Raw genomic sequence first — 19,643 nt, forward strand, 5'->3', positions numbered from 1 at the left:
GACATGATGGAAGTGTTAGCTAACACTGGTCATCATTTTGCAATATGTAAGTATATCAACTTAATGTGGTCTATACCTTAAACTTACACAATGTAATAAGTCAATTATATCCCAGTAAAGCTGGGAAAAAATCATAGTACTTGATTTTTTTAATATGTAATCTTTATTGTATTTTTCCATTACCATTTAGTCCCCTTATCCCTGCCTCCCCCCAGCAAGCCCCACCGTGTTGTCCATGTCCATGAGTCCTTTTTCTTTTGTGCTCAATCCCTCCATCTCCCTGCCCCTTATGAGCCGATATGCCCAGAGCAAGTCACTTGGCCTTCCTGGAGCTCACCTGTACAATTGGTGGCTCTGAGTGCTGGTGATTTAATGTGTGCGGCGGAGCATCGTCCACTCTGGATTACCGTGTGCGTGTGTCATGGATGCCCTGCCACACTGTCAGGGTTCCCCCTTCAGGACTGAGAGACCTGCCCTGCAGGTGCCACGGCTACATCCTTCTTAGACAGTTGCTTCGGTGTAAAGGAGCTGCTTCCCACAGTATTAGGCCCTCGTTCTGCCGCAACCTGTGTCCAGCATGTGGTTGGTGAGCAGTGTGTGGCTCCCTGGCCTCAGTTCAGAAGAACTCTGAAGGGACATCCCAGCTCTATAGCTCCCACTAGAGGCCTCTGTTGCACATGCCTAACCGTTCACCTCCCTGCAACCTCACCCCTCCCTCCCCCAGCCCAGTCCTGCTTCCCTCACTCCCTCACCAATGCAGCTCCTGGGAATGCCCCCCACCAACCCTGTAAACTTCCAGCAAATACATCTTGGCCTCAGAGTCTGTGTCCTGGGGACCTGAATCCAAGAAGAAGTGTGAGTTAACCTTATTTCAACATGTTTAATTATACTCACCTGGAATATGCCAACTAGTTTGTGTGCCTATTTTATATTCCTGTTCTTCATCAGACCTCTAGTAGTAAATCCTGTTACTGTTCAGCCTCCCAACTTTTGGCGACACGCTGCACTGTCATTTTCCTATTATTGCCTCTTGACAGCACCGCATCCTGAGGCACTCTGAAGTGTAGGTGTTTGGCCTTCCACTCACGCACAGAGAGCTTCCAGGGCGGTCTGCTCAGCAGTGATGGAGAGTTTGGGAAGCTGCTGTTCCCCCGCAGCCAGCTGTTAACCAGACTTGCAACATTACAGGCTGGATAATGGCACTGAACTAGGCCTTACGCAAGTCCTCGAATGGATGTCATAGTGATGCCAGACAAACTCGTCAACGAGCCACATTAGCTCAAAACTGCCCATTTGGGTCATCTTTCCCCACACAAGTTAAGTTTTGGTCACTGTCTCTGTGAAATAAATTCTTTTAGTGCTTTGTTGACGTTTTTATGCTGTCACAAGTACTGCATGTGAACAATTATTTAATTTGATTTATGTATACCCATAGATGCCGACATCCTGTTTCAGAAATATTAGGCTAGCTACAAATTTGATATCCCAATCCTGTAATAAATACATTAAGAAAGTAAAATTACTCTGGAATGAACAACAGGAATGGACCACTTCTCACCATGCCCACTGGCATGTGTGCTAGATACATAGAACACCTTGGTGTGAGTCACTGTCGTCCACCCTTCGTACGACCTTTACCCCTGTAGTGTACTGTCCACTCAGCAGCCGCAATGATCCTTTAAAAATGTCAGTTTAGATCCTCTTACTGCACTGTTGCAAGTCCTCCAAAGACTCTTCATTTTGCTGCCGACTCTTCACCCTCTGATCTCACGCTGTTCTCTCTCACCATCACGTGGCTCCCATCACACTAGTCTCCCTGAGATTCCTGGGACGTTCTGGGCGCGTCCCTGTCTCGGTTTCTTTGCTCTAGCAGCTCCTTCTGCCTGCAGTGCTCTTCTACCAGCTATCTGCGCAGCTCACTTTCTCACTTCACTCAGATCTTCCCTCTCCTGAAGGCTTATTCTGATCACCTGCTTCATATGGTGACTGCCACACCCATCTCACTCCCTGATCCCAAGTCCTACGTCCTCTGCCCTGCTATATTTTTCTTCTTTACATAGCACTTGCCACCTTCCAACCCCCTCCGAGTTGCATTCATCACGAAGCTAAGGAAACTTAAGCTCGAGGGCCCGTTTCTTGCGTACGTCCCTTCTACAGCCCTGGGAGAGGCCCTCGCAATGTGTGCACATGGCTGCATGTTTCTGTGAAATTTGCAAACCTGATGTGTTTTTATTATAATTGGTTGGGACCATTGTCTCCTTCCACTCCATCTACCTCTCTGTCAAGCTTTCGCTTGCAACAGGTGGTGTTGAAGTGGCGGCAGGCATTTTGGAAGTCTAGCAAAGGGGACATGGAGTTGGGGATACGTTTACTTGGAGCATAGCAGAGTGTACTTAGCGGTCTGCAGTCACTCCCTGGACAGCTCAGTTGGAGCTAGCCATCCTGGTGGGGGGAGAGCTTCCAGGAAGGGGGTCCTACCTGCTGGCCAGAGGGTTGCTTTCTGACCGTGGACTAGAGTGCCTGACGCCGAAAGTACACAGGTGATGGAGGAAAAACACGGTGTAAAATTACCAAAGGCAACGAATTTGTAGGAAATCCTTCCACTTTTCCAGCTCATATTTTAAAGAAACCTGATTAAGGTTTCTCCAAACTTGTCATCAATCCTAAAAAAATTGAGTGAAATGACCAATAAAGTTATGCAGTTGAGAGAAATTTTTCTAATCAATAACAAGCATCTTTTTGATTAGCCATGCGAAAGGGAACATGGAATTATCTCTCTATTCTTTCTCTCCTTAGACAGTATTACAAAGTTACCATATAAAGAGGTGAGCAAAGACAATTCAGCCAAAATATGTACATTGGATAGCTAATTAATGAAAACATTTTGTGACTTTTTCTGAATTTTGTAATGTTTTTATTGTGTGTAAGCTTTTTAATATCTGTGAACTGTTCTGATATCTTTAGTCATTTTAAATGAATATTTTGTGTCTAGTTTTCCATTCACAGTGTTGCATTCTTTTTGTTGAAGGCGGCCCACCAAATCGTATGAACTTCAGGCCTCATAAGACCTGGGTGTGCCCTGACCATGCCGCGTGATTTACTTACTCGTTTTGTTCCTCAAGGCTGGGAATCTTGGTTCACTGGTGTCTCTTAAGCACCTGAGCAGTGCTGGGCACATGCTATGAACTCAGTAAATATTTGATAAAGGAACATATCAATGAACAACATTGAAATGAAACATTGATATTAATCCAATTTAATCTTGCTCAAGAAATGTCAATATTGACATGAATGAAAGTAAAAAGACTGCAGTTTGTGACAAGGAGTCCCCCGTAAAACTCTGTACTTTGTGTAACTAAGGGCATAGAAATAAATTACTATTTGTAGGTTTTTTCATTCGTAGTCATTAGCTCCCATGTTCTTCAAGAGGATCTGGATAATTTAAACATTTTTTATTTTAGGTTCTATTACCTTACTCCTTGGGACCCAAGACTAGCCTCAGCTGGCTTTTTGCATCTTCCCACTCCAAGGAGGAGAATTTAATTTGAGAACTGTAGGGAGGTGAAGCCATGCTGAGAGCCACTGGGAAGCCAATAGAGCAGTCGGCTTTTCCTAAGGCAAGGACCAGGCAGCAGGACAACAAAGATGTAGACTGTTTTTAACTTTTCTATATCTGGTCAATCATAGCGACTCTGTTTAGACAGCTATCTTTGTTTAGACTCTGGACAATAGAAATACAAATATTTCTCATGCCAAGGAAGAAAAAATAAATACACTTGGATTTTAACAAAATGGGCATAGTAATATAGACATTAAAAATCAGAGCTGGGCCTTAGGAAAAGCAGAATCTCATAGGATTTCAGCTTGAGGATTTTTTTTTTTTAATAGAAATACAGAAAAAACCCCACATTATATGAATGAGTAGTGGACGGCAACCTTCTTTGACTTAAATGCCTAAACTTCTACTTAATCCTTAGAATACCCTGTATTTGGGGGGAACACTTTTCTAGGCCTAGAAAGGAAGACTTATTAGCAGTAGCGAAGAAAGCAGTGACCTAGCGGCGCCGTTAGGTGTTGGCCGAGTCCCATGTGCTCTCAGGTTGGCAGTTAGCACTCACACTCTCATTTTCTAGAATATAATTTGCTGCGCTCTGATTTCATGTCTAGCAAGTCTTGACAAAGGAACATCAATAAGTCCCTCAAAATGAGCTTTTGTCAACACTAACCTTGCGGAGTGCGTGCAGCCTGCAGTTGTGACTGTCATTGCTAACGTCTCTCTGTTTAAGGGTTTTCTTCCAGCTTAGGGCCCTGAAGAGCTTGCGGGGACAGTAAGATTCTGCCACTTAATTTCGCGTAGTTGGCTGGCCACAGCTGGGTTTATGAAGTTCCTTGAAAAAGCAGAGAGATTTCTTCCTCAGGATTGTATCTCTACTCGGAAAAGAGCTTTAAAACAACCCCTGGTAGCAAAAGATACTGCGGGGTGTGGACTATCACCTTACCAAGGCAGACGGCTGGACCATCTCCACTGGACTGTCGCTGCAATGAGAAGCACCAAGCAGAGAAGAACCCACAGTCCTTAAACACTGTTAACTCCGTTTTTCTCTTTAATTCCCTTCCCCTTCTTTTTTTTTTTTTTTTTCCTGTCTACAGCCTGAGGAAGTACTATGGAAGCACAGTATTTCCCAAACCAAGTTAGGACTAATTAATAACTCTCAAACTATCTCAAAAGTAAACGGACAGATTTCTCTCTTTATAATAAGGTGTCATCCCAAATTATCTGAAATAGTGCTAGAAATAGATAAAATGGCTACCTAGATGTGAGCAGTATATCAGAAAGGGAAGAAAGGAACTTTTGAGAAAAATAAATAAAAAGCAAGGATTTGAATTATTCATCAGGCCTCTCTCCGCCCGCTTCCTCTCTTGCCTGGTGAATGGCACACCCACCTGGGTCCTCCACTGGGTCAGAAGGTGGTGCTCCCTCCAGGGAGGCCCTCCTTCGAGCTGCTTTATTGGGATACTTTCAGCCACAACCTTTGCTAGCGCTTTTCTCTTCAGTGACTGTTGCATAATGCAGGGTTATGAATGTTGTCTGTGTTCTCAACAACTAGTTGCATATGTGCACTGAAAATGGATGACTTTTATCGTACTGTTATGCAATAAATCTGTCAGGTTGAATTTCCTTTTCATGAGTCAAAAGATAAGCTGAGCACTGACATATTTTAAATATAAATCAGGTATTCCTCACGTATTATGCGTCTTTATGTTTTTCAAAAAGAATGAAATGAGCTAGTCCGTCAGTCTCTAGCTGACCTTTCCCTGAGTCCTGCCACACGTAAGCATCCAGCGTAGCTGGTGATCCCTCCTGTAATGTCCGCATTTCCTTCTATTTTAAGTTGTAGGGAGTGCTAGTCGGTTTTAAGACACTGCAACCAGAAGGGGAGCAAGGGACTTTCCTTACACTGTTCTAGTGATGTTGGTCTTCACCGCCTATTACTTGCACGTGTTCGCACGGGAGGCCCTTGCTTTGCAGAGCTCCTGTTGCAGGACTTTCGAAACCAGGACAGTTTGTGTTTATGTATGTATGTATGAACATATGTCCGTATGTGTGTGGGTCATATATTTATTTTAAAATTTGAATGCACTTATTTTTCAGGTATTTGAAAGTGGTAAAGACACTGGAGAGATCTCTATTTTTATCAGCAAAAAAGACCTGGGGCCTAATAGCCCAAACCAAACTGGCCATATGATGGAAAAAGTGAGTTTACCTATCATTTGTTTATGACTCTAAGTGTCTTCAAGTTGCTTGTAGTTAATTTAGGTACTTACTGGGTTGGCCAAAAAGTTCATTTAGGTTTTTTTTCCCATAAAATAAAAGACACATTTTTCATTCTCACTAATAACTTTATTGATTTGGATATTTTGAGTATGTTGGCTATCTCCTGAGGGGTATAACATTGATTGTTCTTAATTAGTGTCTTGATTTGAACGCCATCAACTTCAGCTGGTCTGCCTGACTGTGGAGCATCATCCAGAGAGAAATCTCTAGTGTGAAACTTCACAAACCACTTTTGACACATTTGATCAGTCACAGCGCCTTCTCCATACACTGCACAAATCTTTTTTTTGCATTTCAGTTGTGTTTTTACGTTTCTTGAAATAATAAAGCATACTGTGTTGAAAATGTTACATATTTCCTTCCATCTTCAATATTAACATGGCTACACAAAAATTCACCAATTTTGATTTGTTAAATGCACGCTGATATGACAGCTGTCACAATACAATCTAACAAAATTGTTTTGAATGACATTAGAGACAACTAAGCACTACTAGTGCAATTGTACAAAAAAAAACCCCAATGAACTTTTTGGCCAACCCCATGTATCTTTAAAGGTTATTTGGAAAAGATCAATCATTTGCTGATCTGTAAAGACTGATAGTTTCAAGTTCGACTTCTGAATTCCCTAGGCCCTCAGTTTCAGTAGAGCATTGACTCCAGGCCTCTTACTTAGCCGTCTTAACCTTCATTGTACTTGTATTTGGAAATCTGTCTACACTGGACTCTAGGATCGCCCTCTTGTTTATACTTTGAAAAGAATTGAGATGATATTCAACGAAGGGTATTTTCTGGGTCTAGGGTGTTTCCAAGCCCTAGGCACTGAGCAGCTAACATGCAGCTTCAGTCTTCTCCTATGCTCATCGTGAGCAAGTGCAGATGGTTTTTCTTCGACATGCCTACCTTTGCCTATTTTCCAGACAGTTGGGATGTTTCTTAGGCAGAATCAACATGGTCAGGGTCTTTATTTTGGGTCTTTGTCTTGCATAAAAAGATGTTGAATACCCCTGTTGTTTACAAATTGGGGTTATGTGCCCCAGTGCACACTAGTGTTTTGGGCTCTGTTGCTTGGTTTTTGTTTAGAAACTTGCTCCTTTCTCCCCCTTTTTAGTACAGCACCCTCAGTATTCGTGCTCCCTGGTAGTATGTGGGTAAAGGCTACCTGGCCTTTATAGTGAGTCACAAAAGTTGCCTAGAATTGGGAGACTCTTATCTGATCATTAGTTGGGCCCAGAAGAGATGGGAAATGCAGTACCTTGGTTCATTAGAGAGAGAAGGATGGAGAGCCTTGACTGGTTTCTTTTTGCCATCACATCCCTGACTGTATGAAACCCCGTGATACAAAAGTCTTCCTAGAATTATCTACTTGTCTCCCCTCGTTTTTATGTTAGGATATTTTACTGTTTGGTTGATACTACAATTGAAGATGGCATTTATATTATTTTATACAGGAAGAAGTTACTCTAGAAAGTTTTTGTGTTGGTTTATGGCACACTGAAATGGACTGTTCTTTGCTTCTACATGCAAGTTAATCTGGGGTAGGGGACTTGAATTAGGAACATTGTGAAGCTCCTTGTTTGGGTGATCCCTGGTGACACCCAGGGAGGTCTATTCTCATGGTGCACACAGGTCTCAATCACTAGCTTAAAATGTGTCATACTCTTCTCAGCTCCCTGAACAAATCCTTATCCAGTAAAGTCCTGGTGATGATAGCTTTGCAGATAAATGGGTGAAGATTAGCACAATTTTGGGTCACCCTATCCCAGCCTTAACCAATGACCTGGAGATGAAAGGCGCCGAGGCCCTTACCTCCTGGAGGCTGTCAAATGCTCACCTTCGAACACCTGAAATGCAGTCTGTCATCAAGTTCAGAAGGTAGAGATTGCGATTCAACTCCTGTGAAACTGAATTTGGTTAAGTGGTCAGGTATTCTCACCCCTTCCCTGCCACACACTCCTATCCTCTGGGTACACATTTCTCTCCTGGATCGGGTCTTAAATCTTTTATATCTTTCCCTTTTACAAAACAGGTAATGCCTGTAAAGCAAGTCACCATGATTTTAAAATGATCGGCATTACATGTTTTTCCAAAATAATAGCAAAGCAACAAAAAAATTAGCTCAGTAGCTGAGACCACACAGAAATAAATGTAGGATTTTGTGAATATAATATACAGATTTTCAAAATATGTTTGAGTGGTCTCAATAAAAAATACAGATTTTTACTATTCTAACACTTTTGCCTATTATACTTCTAAAGAAAATAGTAATTATTATTTTTAATTCAAAGGGGTTGGCTCTGCTGGATGAGAGGTATTAACTTTAGTAAAATGAAAAATTTGTTACATTTTCAGCTTTTCTGATGCTCAAGGCTAAAAATCTGGTCAATGTAGAGCTTCTGAAAACAATGTAGAGCTGATAAAATTAGACATACGATTATTTACCTCTAATTAGGACAAAGTCTAATATTTAGATGTTCTACAAATATAGTTGCTTGTGAAAGAAAATATTTTACTAGGTTAAGGGTTAGAGCCAATAAGGAAGGAAACTGGCCGGTATGACAAGATTTTAACTTTCTCTTCTTTCCTCTGAGCTTCAGCATTTAGCACTTCTCAATATACCTAATTGGAAATTATTAGAAGGAGTGAAAAAGAGGCACCTGAACAGCAGCTAGGCAAGGAGAGGCCGCAACTGTATCTGCATCCCTGCCGAGATTGCAGAGTAACAGGAAATCGAGGGACCAAGGACTGACAAGGGAGATGAGAAAAGGAAGCCTGTGCCGGAAGAGGGTGGGGGGACAGAGTGAGGGACAGTGTGGGACACAGAGCAGGAAAGGGCAGAGGCCTACACACTCAGACAAAGATGGCTGAAAATAATGAAAAAGTCTTTTAAAATTCCACATGCAACACAGTCCGGTTGGATTTACGTTCATTTGAAATATGCCTTCAATTAGAAATATCTTCATTCAGAGACCCTGACGGTAAGATGGAAGCAAACACTGACAATACTAGTATTTAAAATACTAAATGACAGCATTTGCTCCTTCACACTTCAATTACGTTTTATTCACAACGTGAAAACCTCTCTTACTGAAGCAGCTCAGAAGTTCTGTGGGGCCCTTAATTAAAACGCATTCAGGAAGAGTTCTAAGTGAACCAACCTGGACTGAAAGTCTTATTTATTTTTGTGGTGCTGTCTAAGTGGAGAATTACTCTACCATGGGTTATCTCAGGTTAGTTGGGGACAGAGAGATTGCCGATTGTAACACTTGGACATGCCCTGGACGGACCCTAAGAAAACGTGTAGCTCCGACCAGAAAAGCATAACCTTATCGAAGAGGACCGTCACCATGTGTAGAAGCCAAATGCTCTTCCTGTAAAACTGTCACATCTGCTTTCAGGCCCCGTGCCAAAGGGTCAGAGCTCAATCACAAGCCTGTGGCACCCCCTGCTGGTTAAAAGCCCATGCTCATTTTGTTACTTTACCCCGAGCTAAATAAACACTGCCGTCATTTCACACTTCTTTTAACATTGTGTGTGAATTTAATTACCATTTGTTTGGAGTTCATTTGTTTCGGTGTAGAAACAGTTTATTACAGGTGTTCACATTTTATGTTATTTCTTCTTCTTCATTATTCCCCACCACCACCAGTTACTTCTCAAGATTCATCAAAGGCTTCAAGGATCTTCCCTCAACCCGCCAGGCCTCAATTTTTCTTCAGCCCAGCTTTTCGATGAGCAAGGCCAAGAAATTAAGAATCCACTTTTGCTGAAGAATGAGCAAAAAATTTGGGTCTCTTTTGGTAAAGCCTACAGGTAGGAACGAGATGTTTATCCTCTGTCTGCCCTCAGGTTTTCCTGGGGCAAACTAATTTAAAGGGAGAGTTCTGAAGCCAAGTAGACCCTTTATGAAAATTATTTAAAATTTCGAATTCCAGTAAAATATCAGGGCATTGTGTGTGTGTGTGTGTGTATGTGTGTGATGCAGAATTGTTTGTAGAATATGACATCTCTCTCTCTCTCTGACTTTTCTGTCTTAATGCCTTGTCATAGTTCTTGAAGTCTGCCTGTCAGCACAGCAAGTGGGATTTGTTCATGTCTGAGTAGGCACCTTAATGATAGCAGATGGAAACGCTGCGGGGGTCCAAGCCCATCACGCTGGCATTGTCGCACACTGCCCTGACCTGCTTCCACTCCTCTATTTTTTGTCCCTTTTTAAAGAAGAAATGGATGGTAATTGAAAAGGATTTTAAGCAAGGTTTATGAAGCCGCAGACAACATGATTCCCCACTATCTCTCTATGTTTTCACAAATAAAGTCTTAACCTTTTAAGCGCCAATGAGAGGACAGCCAGAGATAAATGGGTAAAGCTTGTAAGCGCTATCCGATCAAAGTTATATCCTTCAGAAGCGCCTTATATTATCCCACAATAATTACTGGCTATTGCTGAGCATTGTGTACATTTTTGTAGATTGGTAAATTTCTGCATAAAATTATTTGTGTTTCCGAGAAAAGAAAAAGGTTGCAGTCTACAGGCACTGGTGAGCTGGGCTGTGTATGAAACATCTCGGAAATTTATGCCTATTTTGACAGCACACATCCAGATGAACTCCGAAACTGCTTATCAGAAAACCTAAACCCACTTTTCTGTCTACTCTTAATTTTTTAGCTCTTTATTTATCCATAGAACAGAATAAAGGACACAGGGGTATATAGTTTTGCTTATAGAGTATAATTGATCATAATTACAATGAAAATAGCCTAGACAGGACTAGGACTTGATTGGATTTGTTATATATTCTAATAGTCAAAATTTCAAGTATGGAAATAAGTCTACTCAGAAATCCATGAAGGTCTGGGAAAAAATTGGTAGGATTAGTTGTGGGTAACATACTACAAAATTCTATTTCATCTGTTTCAGTAGAGTAATATTAAAATACTTAATAATTTCGTATGATGTGTAAGTTATAGAATTAAAAATATCTGTATGGAATGGTATTTTTCCCCAAAGGCAGATTCCAAAATATAATTTAGTTGCACTGTGAGAATTATTTTTGCATGATGAAAACAGCAGTGAAGTTTATTACGAGAAAGGGCTTTAATAAAACGTGCGTCTAATTTCTTCTTCCATATCATTGTGAAAGTGAAAGCAACGGCTGACTGGCCTTGATGTTTGTGATGATGTTTGCTGTAACACTGTGTTTTAATAAGATCAAATGCTTGGTTTTGGCTAATAGGATCACATTTGTGGAATAGCTAATCAGATGTTAAGCATCGTAAATATTCCAAAGTCAACCGAGAATTGTAGCTGGAGGAATACATCGTGTGTATATTTGTTTGTACATTATTGTCATTTTAATAGGATAATGTATTCTTTTTCTGGCTTTGAATCTAATATGAAGCACCAGGAAGCTGTTAAACCACTTGCTAGCATTGGAATTTCTAAAATTTGTCTAAAAAGTTATTTCCATCCAGGTTAAAATACACTGAGAAAATGTGCACTATGTACTAAGTAAGTGGCACTCATTTTCAGAAGTAATTCTAACTTGTCTAATGTATGCTGACGTGGGGGTCAGGTCACTCATTTACAGAAGATGATACTGCCAGTGTCTACTTGACTGTTTTGAATCCTTTAATTATTTTTCTCCCAATTCTTTATTTTGAAAGATAACCAGTCTGCAGAAAACTTGGAAGAATGGTACAAATAACTATATATCTTTCACCTAGGTTCAACAATTTAAAGAGTTTGCCACATTTATTTTACCTCTCTTTTACCTTACTTCCCTCTCTTTTGAATGGTTAGAAATTAATTTGAGATAATCATTAAAATTTTACTCTTAAATGCTTCAGGTCACATAACTGAAGAATAGGATGTTCTTCTCCATCACCACATTATAATATCTAACAGTCAACAATAATGCAATGTCACCTAATACATGTTGTACTCAAACTACCCAAAATGTGCTTTACAGCTTTTTGTAATCTAGTATCCAGATAAGCTTCACGTGTTGCATTTAGTTGTGTTCCCTAGTTCTCTTCCATCTAGAATATTCCCCAACCTTTTATTTTCTTTTTCATGAAATTGATTTTGTTAAAAAGAGTTCAGTACTTTTCTTGTAGAATGTCCCGTAGTCTGTATTTGGCTCAGTGTTTTCTCATGCTTAGGTTCAGTTTAAATATTTTTGATAATACTACACAGGTGATGTGGCCGAGTCATACATTAGACAGTTAAGTAGCACGTTTTTGTCACCAATTTAGAAAAGAATGGCTCATGTTTGACAGAGTGGCCATTCTTATTTAATATCTGTTTTCCATTTGATTTTAATTCTAAGATAACTAAATTAATAACTAAAACAATTTACTTAACAGTATGTAATATAAAAAAAATCAAATTAGCATAACATTTAGTGAGCCCACAAGAAATGGTTGTTTGTAGTCAAATATTAAAGCTTCACTTAATTATCAGATCCAAAGATTATTACTGGTGTATTGCATTGTAGCTATACATTGATGAACATCATTAGTTATACATGATGCATTATTAGAAATGAACATTATATGAAAAATTGGTTGTTTCTCTCCATGAAATACTTTGCATTTTATATTGAAATTATTTAAAAATATATCATGTGTTGCAACTATCCTTGGCATATTATAAGTCAGCAAAATAAAGTAAAATGTACATTTTAGGTTTTTGGATTTTATTAAACCCTGAGTTTTTTATTATTTATTTGTGCTCAAAAGTCAGTGTTTGCATAATTTTGCAGATAGCTTTTTTTTTTCTTTTATTTTCCAGAGCTCCACTGAACACTGTTTTGAGTTTGACGTTTGACCAGGTGGCTGCGTTTGCCAGAGGTGGCGTTACGATTGCATATAAAACCGTCTTGGATCCTGATGCTGTTCTGCTACCTGGATGTGACAAGTAATTGAACGTGTGCTTGGTTAAAGTACTCCGAACTACCTAAATTCAGATTTTGCAGAGTGAGAGATTGAAGCACTAAAAGATGTTCATTGAATCCTCTTAACATAAGCAATGATTTATTTTATTGACTTACTTTATGACATAATGAGCTAGTGCCTAAAATTCTTATCATTAACTTTCCTTGAGTTTTAAAAATCATATGGGGCGATGAACAGATTAAAGTTTCCGCTTTGCAGAGGTAATAATTTTATTTGAAATGTAAAAATTGGTTTTAGAAGGTGTTTCTAAATAGTTTTGAATAGAACCATTAAAATATTAAATAATGTGTTTACTCATATGAGTGCTCATATTTAAGGGCCTCATTTGGTGATCCAAAGTAAAAGCAGTGTGCTTTGCTGGGTAGTGAGAAGGGCAGGGGTTGGGGGGTCTGGGCATCTCGCCCCGTATCTGCTCCCGACTGTCCATGAACAGATGGGTGGCAGTTTCTTCTCTGCAAATAATAAAACCCAGCATTGACTGAGTGGTGACCATAGTCTAGGCACAGTTCTAAATGAATTGGGTAAGAACCTACTTAATCCTTAAACCAATTATTTTAATCACATCATTACCTGTTATTCCGTTATTACTCCATTTTATAGAGACAGAGACTGAGGCACAGAGGGGCAAAGAAGTTTGCCCGGTCACACAACTGGCACAAGGCAGAGCCAAGATTTTAACCCAGACTTCCTTTCCTAAGAAACGAGGGTCCAACCACTATCCTGTCTCAGAGAACGTTCCGTGACGATGAAACATACTTTGTGATGTTGAGAAGCTGAGATATGACTAATGTGACTGAGGAGCTGAATATTTGGTTTTGTTCGAATTAAATGAATTTTATGTTGGATTATGTGATCCATCTATAAAGTCCTATCTAGCTATAATATTTTAAAATTTAACACATTACAACTTTCCTTAGGATACAGGTGAAAAGGCTGAAGTAGAGGGCAGGTCCCGAAAACCAAAGGCAGTCTGATGAGGTCCCTGGGTGTAGTGTCAGCCTGCTGCTAGCCACGCCCCCAAAGACAGCCCTTGGTGTTCCTTGGTGGTGGTTTAAAGCACAACTCTGTCACCCAGCGACTGGTCTGTCACTTTTCAGGCAAGATTTCAATCTGTTTTGTCCTGTTCTCTTTTTCTTTATAGATAGAAAATAACTCATCAGCATTCTTTCATTATAGGCATTTCCATTTATGAGATTTATTTCATGTACAATAATCTTTCTCCGAGCTGTTAAATTTGCCTAAACCCTTTCCCTTCCCTTTTTAGCTAGGGGTTTAATTTTGAATTCATTTATTCCTTCTTAATTTTACTTCCTAGGTACAATAGCTATTGTTTTACTGAGTGGATTCACATTAGAGCTAGCTCCCCAAGAATAACAATGTGAAACTGCCCTTATTGAATACAAACTAGTTTGAAGATAATTTACTTAATATTGGATTCCGTTTGAATTTTCTTTCTGTAATCTGAAGAGATCATTTGAAGTCATATTCTCACTTATATTTCTCAGAGTATTATAAAAATACTATTACCATCCCCAGAACCGTTTTCTGTTGAAGAACAGTATGCTTGTGGCATGTCTTAACGTATCAATGTTGAACCAAGTAATTTTCTTCAGGTTAGGGAGGGATTGGCTCACTTTTAAATTAAGTGACTTGGCTGAATTAAGAATGACTCCCAACATCTCCAGGTTGTGGTTTGCCCATGTACCCCCGAGACTGTGTGTGTGTGTATATATATATACACACACACACACATACATCATATACACACACAATTTATATGTTTATGTGTGTGTATGTATACATACATATATGTATATATATACTTGATTATGCTGTTACAGTTGTCCCAGTTTTCCTCCTTTGCCCCCCTCCACCCAATAACCCCCTCCCTCTGGCAATCTGCCCCCTTAGTTCATGTCCATGGGTCGTGCATGTAAGTTCTTTGGCTACTCCATTTCCTATACTATTCTTACCCTCCCCCTGTGTATTTTGTATCTACTGATTTGTACGTCTCAGTCCCTGCACTTTTCCTCCATTCTTCCCACTCCCAATTGGTAACCATCCAAAGGAGCCCCATATCTATGTCCTGTTTGTGTTCTGCTTGTTTGCTTAGTTTGTTTTTTAGATTCAGTTGTTTATAGTAGTAAATTTATTACCATTTTAATGTTCAGAGTTTTGGTCTTATTCTTTTCTTAAATAAGTCCCTTTAACATTTCATATAATAAGGGCTTGGTGATGATGAACTCCTTTAGCTTTACCTTGTCTGGAAAGGACTTTATCTGCCCTTCTATTCTGAATGAAGGCTTTGCTGGATAGAGTAATCTAGGTTTTAGGTCCTTGCTTTAATCACTTTTAATACTTCTTGCCAGTCCCTCCTAGCCTGCGAAGTTTCTTTTGAAAAATCAAGTGACAGTCACGGGCACTCCTTTGTAGGTAACTAACTGCTTTTCTCTTGCTGCTTTTAAGATCCTCTCTTTATCTTTAACCTTTGGTATTTTAATTATGATGTGTCAATGTGGCCCTGTTTGCATCCATCTTGTTTGGAACTTTCTGTGCTTCCAGGACTTGTATGTTTTATTTCTTTTACCAAATTAGGAAAGTTTTCATTCATTATTTTTTCAAATAAGTTTTCATTTTCTTGCTCTTTCTCTTCTCATTCTTACACCCATATGATTCAAATGTTGGTACGTTTGAAGTTGTCCTGGAGGCTCCTTACCCTATCCTTGTTTATTGTATTTTTTTCCTCTTCTTGTGGTTCAGATTGAATTTTTTTTTCTTCCTTGTGTTCCAAATCATTGATTTGATTCTCAGCTTCATCCACTCCACTGTTGATTCCTTGTAAATTTTTATTTAGTGTAACCTTTATTTCTGTCTGGGTCTTTTTTATGCTGTTGAAGTACCCAATGAGTTCCTTGAACATCCTGATAATCAGTGTTTTGAACTCTGCATCTGATAGGCTGCTTATTTCCACTTCGTTTAGTTGTTTTTCTGGAGTTTTGTTCTGTTCTTTCATTTGGGCCATATTTCTTTGTCTCCTTATTTTGGCAGCTTCCCTGTGTTTGTTTCTATGTATTAGGTAGAGCTGCTTTGACTGCCTGTCTTAGAAGTGTGGTCTAATGTAGAAAAGTGCAACCGTAAGTTGGATTGGGCAGAGCCTTAGGTAATTGCCAGGGTGGTGTAACCCGTGTAACCCAGGTTGATGGAGTCTCCAATATGGTGTTGCTGCTCTGTGGCTCTTTTTAGGGAGTGCTCAGAAAGTGGCCAGTGGTACTGCCTGGCCTCTGGAGTTTTGTCTGGGAGGAAGCTGTCCCCTGGTACTCACCCTGGTACTAGACATTTCAGTTTCTTGCCCTTTGCCACTGGTGCCCTTCAAGCTGCTGCCCTGGTGTTGCAGTCTAGAGAGAGTGAGTCTGTGAAAGTCCTAAGAGGGGCCCATTAAGAAGATACACCTGAGAATCTCACAGCTTCTTCCACTGCCCCAACCCCCACTGGTTTTTACAGCCAGGAGTTATAGGGACTTATCTTTCTGGCACTGGAACCCCAGGCTGGGTGATCTGGTGTAGTGCTGGGATCCCTTGCTCAGGAGATATCCTTCCCAATTTCTACCTACCACACATGGGTATGGGACCATCCATTCCATGTCTGTGTCTCCGCATCTCCACCCCTGCTACCCATCTGAATGAATGTGACCTCTTTAATTCCTGGTTGTTGGACTTCTGTACTCAATTTTCTGATGATTCTGGGTGATATTTTATAATTTACTTGTAGTTTTTACTGTGGTTGTGTGAGTAGGTGAGCTGTGTTTACCTATGCCACCATCTTGACTGGAACTCCTTTGTGTTTCCTCTCAAGACATTCTTAAACATACCAAGCTAACATGCTTAACACAACTATTATTGTATATTGTATAAGTAAACATTACTTATGTTTACATTACTTATGTTTACTTATTAAATATGTATTCCATTGTATTTAGACTATAAATTTAACAGTGAAAATGGCCTCAACTATGAGTGATTTTGTAAGAATAAAAATCATTTTTTGTTTCTTAGTTCTGTTAATAATTAATTAGGCACAGAATTCCCCAATGTTATAAATAATTGCAACATAAACATTTAAAGCCTTTCTTTACCAATTATAGATAACCAAAGCACTTTAAATTTTTTTGTTTAAAAATATTATGAACTATACATTGATTTTTCTCTCACTAGTAGAATATAAAGTGCATAAATTATATGCTAGTAGGTTAAAGAGTATTATAATTACTTTTTTCTAGCAAAAATAATCAAATGTTTTACTTTCCTTAGTTGGGAAGTTTGTGAGGGATTTCCAGTGAATTTTAATGCCAGCAGTCAACAGATACCTGATCTATTTGAAAAGGTGGACTTGGAGAACCATTTCCTCCAAAACAAGGTCAGAATTATATGTTGTAATTAATGTGGGTATTTTATGTATTGGGCTCTCTGTCAATACATGGTGACTGAGTAGATATTTGTAAAAGTTTTTGAAAACGGAATTATTTTACAAGTGTTGAGGTGGGTATTATTGGGGATTGACTGTGGGAGTTGGGGAGTGGGTAGGGCAGGGGAGAACAGCGGGGGAAAATTGGGACAACTGTAATAGAACAACAATAAAAATATTTCAGTTAAAAAATATATAGCATTCCTACTTGAAAAAAATTCTACCTGAATTGTGTCATTCAGGTATGATTTTTAGCATATTTTCTTTACAACTACTGTATTAATAAGAATTTTGAGTTATTTAAGAAAGTCTCTGAGATGGATCTTTCTGTATACTTTAGGGTCTGATTATTTGCTCTGTGGGTCAGTGTATCTAAGGAACATGAGTTCCTCAGAAATCCCAGTTCATGACAAGCCCATGCAGAAGGCCCATTTATTAATTTATACTTAGGTATCTTGCCAATAAAGAATTTTGTTCTCCACCTGAGCTGTGCAAGGCACTTTAAACATGTCTACAAAACAAGGAATCATTGTTTTGTTTTTCTCCTCTGGGAAACTCGGTAGGGTTGTTCATTTCAGCTACATCAGCTTCAGTTTTGATCTCGTGAAATCAAAACCAAAGCCACCCAAAGAGATGGGGATGCCAAAGAACACAGGACTTCCTGTTAACTGGTCTGGGCCCTTTATTTCCACGAGACAGTGTAAGAAACACATTGTCCTGAACTATTTTTTTCACCTTGTTGCCCATTCAGTCTATTATGTCAAAATTGGTACTAAAAATATTAGTTGTTTCGCGCTATTTATATCTAAATAGCATAATGATTTTTACTATTCATATTTACTATTTATAATAGTATAAATATCTAAATAGTATAATTAAAAAGTTTGTACACTGTTGCATTTTTGGAAGAAGAAATCAGTTTTGGATTACATTTCAGTCCAACCAAAATAGTAGTATAAGTAAACAAAGATTTGATAAACTGGCATGTAAAGGAAAGGCCTATTTTGAACAAATTTAGAAAATAAATGTACGTTGAATGGTGCACCAATAATTAATGACTTTATATTTTATATTCATCTGACATTCAGATTTATTTACCATAGTTCTGCTCCTGTTGACATTTCTCTGTAGGTTTTCACTGTAACATTATTTTCCTGCTCAAAAAACTTGTATGCCTGGCTGTTGCCTCCCGGCATCGAGTATCCTCACCTGGCCTTCACTGATACCCATGGTTCTCCCTCCTCGACTCTCAGTCTGCCTTTTCAGTCTTTCTTCTCGATCTTCTTCGTACCGTACACTACAGTCAGAGCTAATAAACTGTGTCCAATTACATGCTTTTCACTTTGGGGCACTTGTGCCATGGCATGTGTTGTTCTTTGCTTAGGAAGTACCCCCACCGTTACTCTTTGTTTGCCTCAAGGCTTCATTCAACTTCCTCCTCTTCCATGAAGCCTCCTCCAATCCTCCACAGAGAATTAACCTTAAATTACTTTGTATTCTCAGAACTCCTTTTTCATCCTTTGAAAATTGTCCTCTGGGTTTGTCTTTTGTTTTAGGCATTTATTTGCATTTGTGTCTGTCTCCTCCTTTAAGTTGAGAAGAGCCCTGACGCGGACGTTATGTCATGTTCATCCTTATTTTCTGGAGTGCTGGCCCGAAGTCTTCAGTGTGGGCAAGTGCACAATGCACTTTTGATGAATGATTTTTAAAATTTAGCTGTACCCTATCTTACAAGGCTTTCTGTTGTCTAACATGTTGTATGTTAGCCAAGCCAGAGTGTTCCTTTGTTGTTTTCTGAAAGCACTGCATGATTTCTGCTGTTATGCCCATGTGGGTCCCTCTGCCTGGAATTCAACCCCTCTTTCTTTGCCACTCCCCCAGCCTTCTCTTTCACCCTTGTGCCATGTCCTAGTACGAAGTCTGGCATATAGTTGGCATTTGTTAAGTGCTTGTTGAAACCCTGCCCATCTTTCTAGCTTTATCTGATTTGTGTCTGCTTCATAAATTTTTTCTTTGCCCCAACACCACCCCCAAACCAGTAGGCTGTTTCTAGCCTTGGTACCCCCAATGCATCTATTCTGTACCATTTATAAGGCCATTGAAGTTGATGCTGTTCCTCTTACAGCATTTTTTTTTTTTTTTGCACAGTTTAGTCAATTGGTGGTCCAAGTTTAGGCCTATTTGAGGTCACGTTGGGGTAAAAAGGGAAGAGTGGTAGGTTTCACTGACAATGTTGAGATCAGATCATAAAAGGTCTTAATTCATTGTTAGGGATTCTGGGTGTTGTTCTGGGGGAAACCAGGAGACACTGGAAATATCATGCAGAGGCAAGATCCGATTTGATCCCGTGTTAGGAAGACAACTCACCCTTCCTGCCAGACAAGAAATC

General features: G+C 39.5%; 1 protein-coding gene across 1 annotated transcript in view; it reads left to right on the forward strand.

Annotated features, from left to right (window-relative positions):
• Positions 1 to 19,643, forward strand: part of DCDC1 (doublecortin domain containing 1) — a 367,520-nt gene that overhangs the window by 180,727 nt on the left and 167,150 nt on the right. Inside the window, exons 10-13 of the mRNA XM_045194050.2 lie at positions 5,654 to 5,755; positions 9,486 to 9,649; positions 12,630 to 12,755; positions 17,101 to 17,206. Coding sequence (XP_045049985.2) covers positions 5,654 to 5,755; positions 9,486 to 9,649; positions 12,630 to 12,755; positions 17,101 to 17,206 — 498 coding nt within the window. The remainder of the gene's footprint in view (positions 1 to 5,653; positions 5,756 to 9,485; positions 9,650 to 12,629; positions 12,756 to 17,100; positions 17,207 to 19,643) is intronic.

Source organism: Desmodus rotundus, chromosome 5 (assembly GCF_022682495.2).
Source record: "Desmodus rotundus isolate HL8 chromosome 5, HLdesRot8A.1, whole genome shotgun sequence".
Lineage (NCBI taxonomy): Eukaryota > Metazoa > Chordata > Mammalia > Chiroptera > Phyllostomidae > Desmodus > Desmodus rotundus.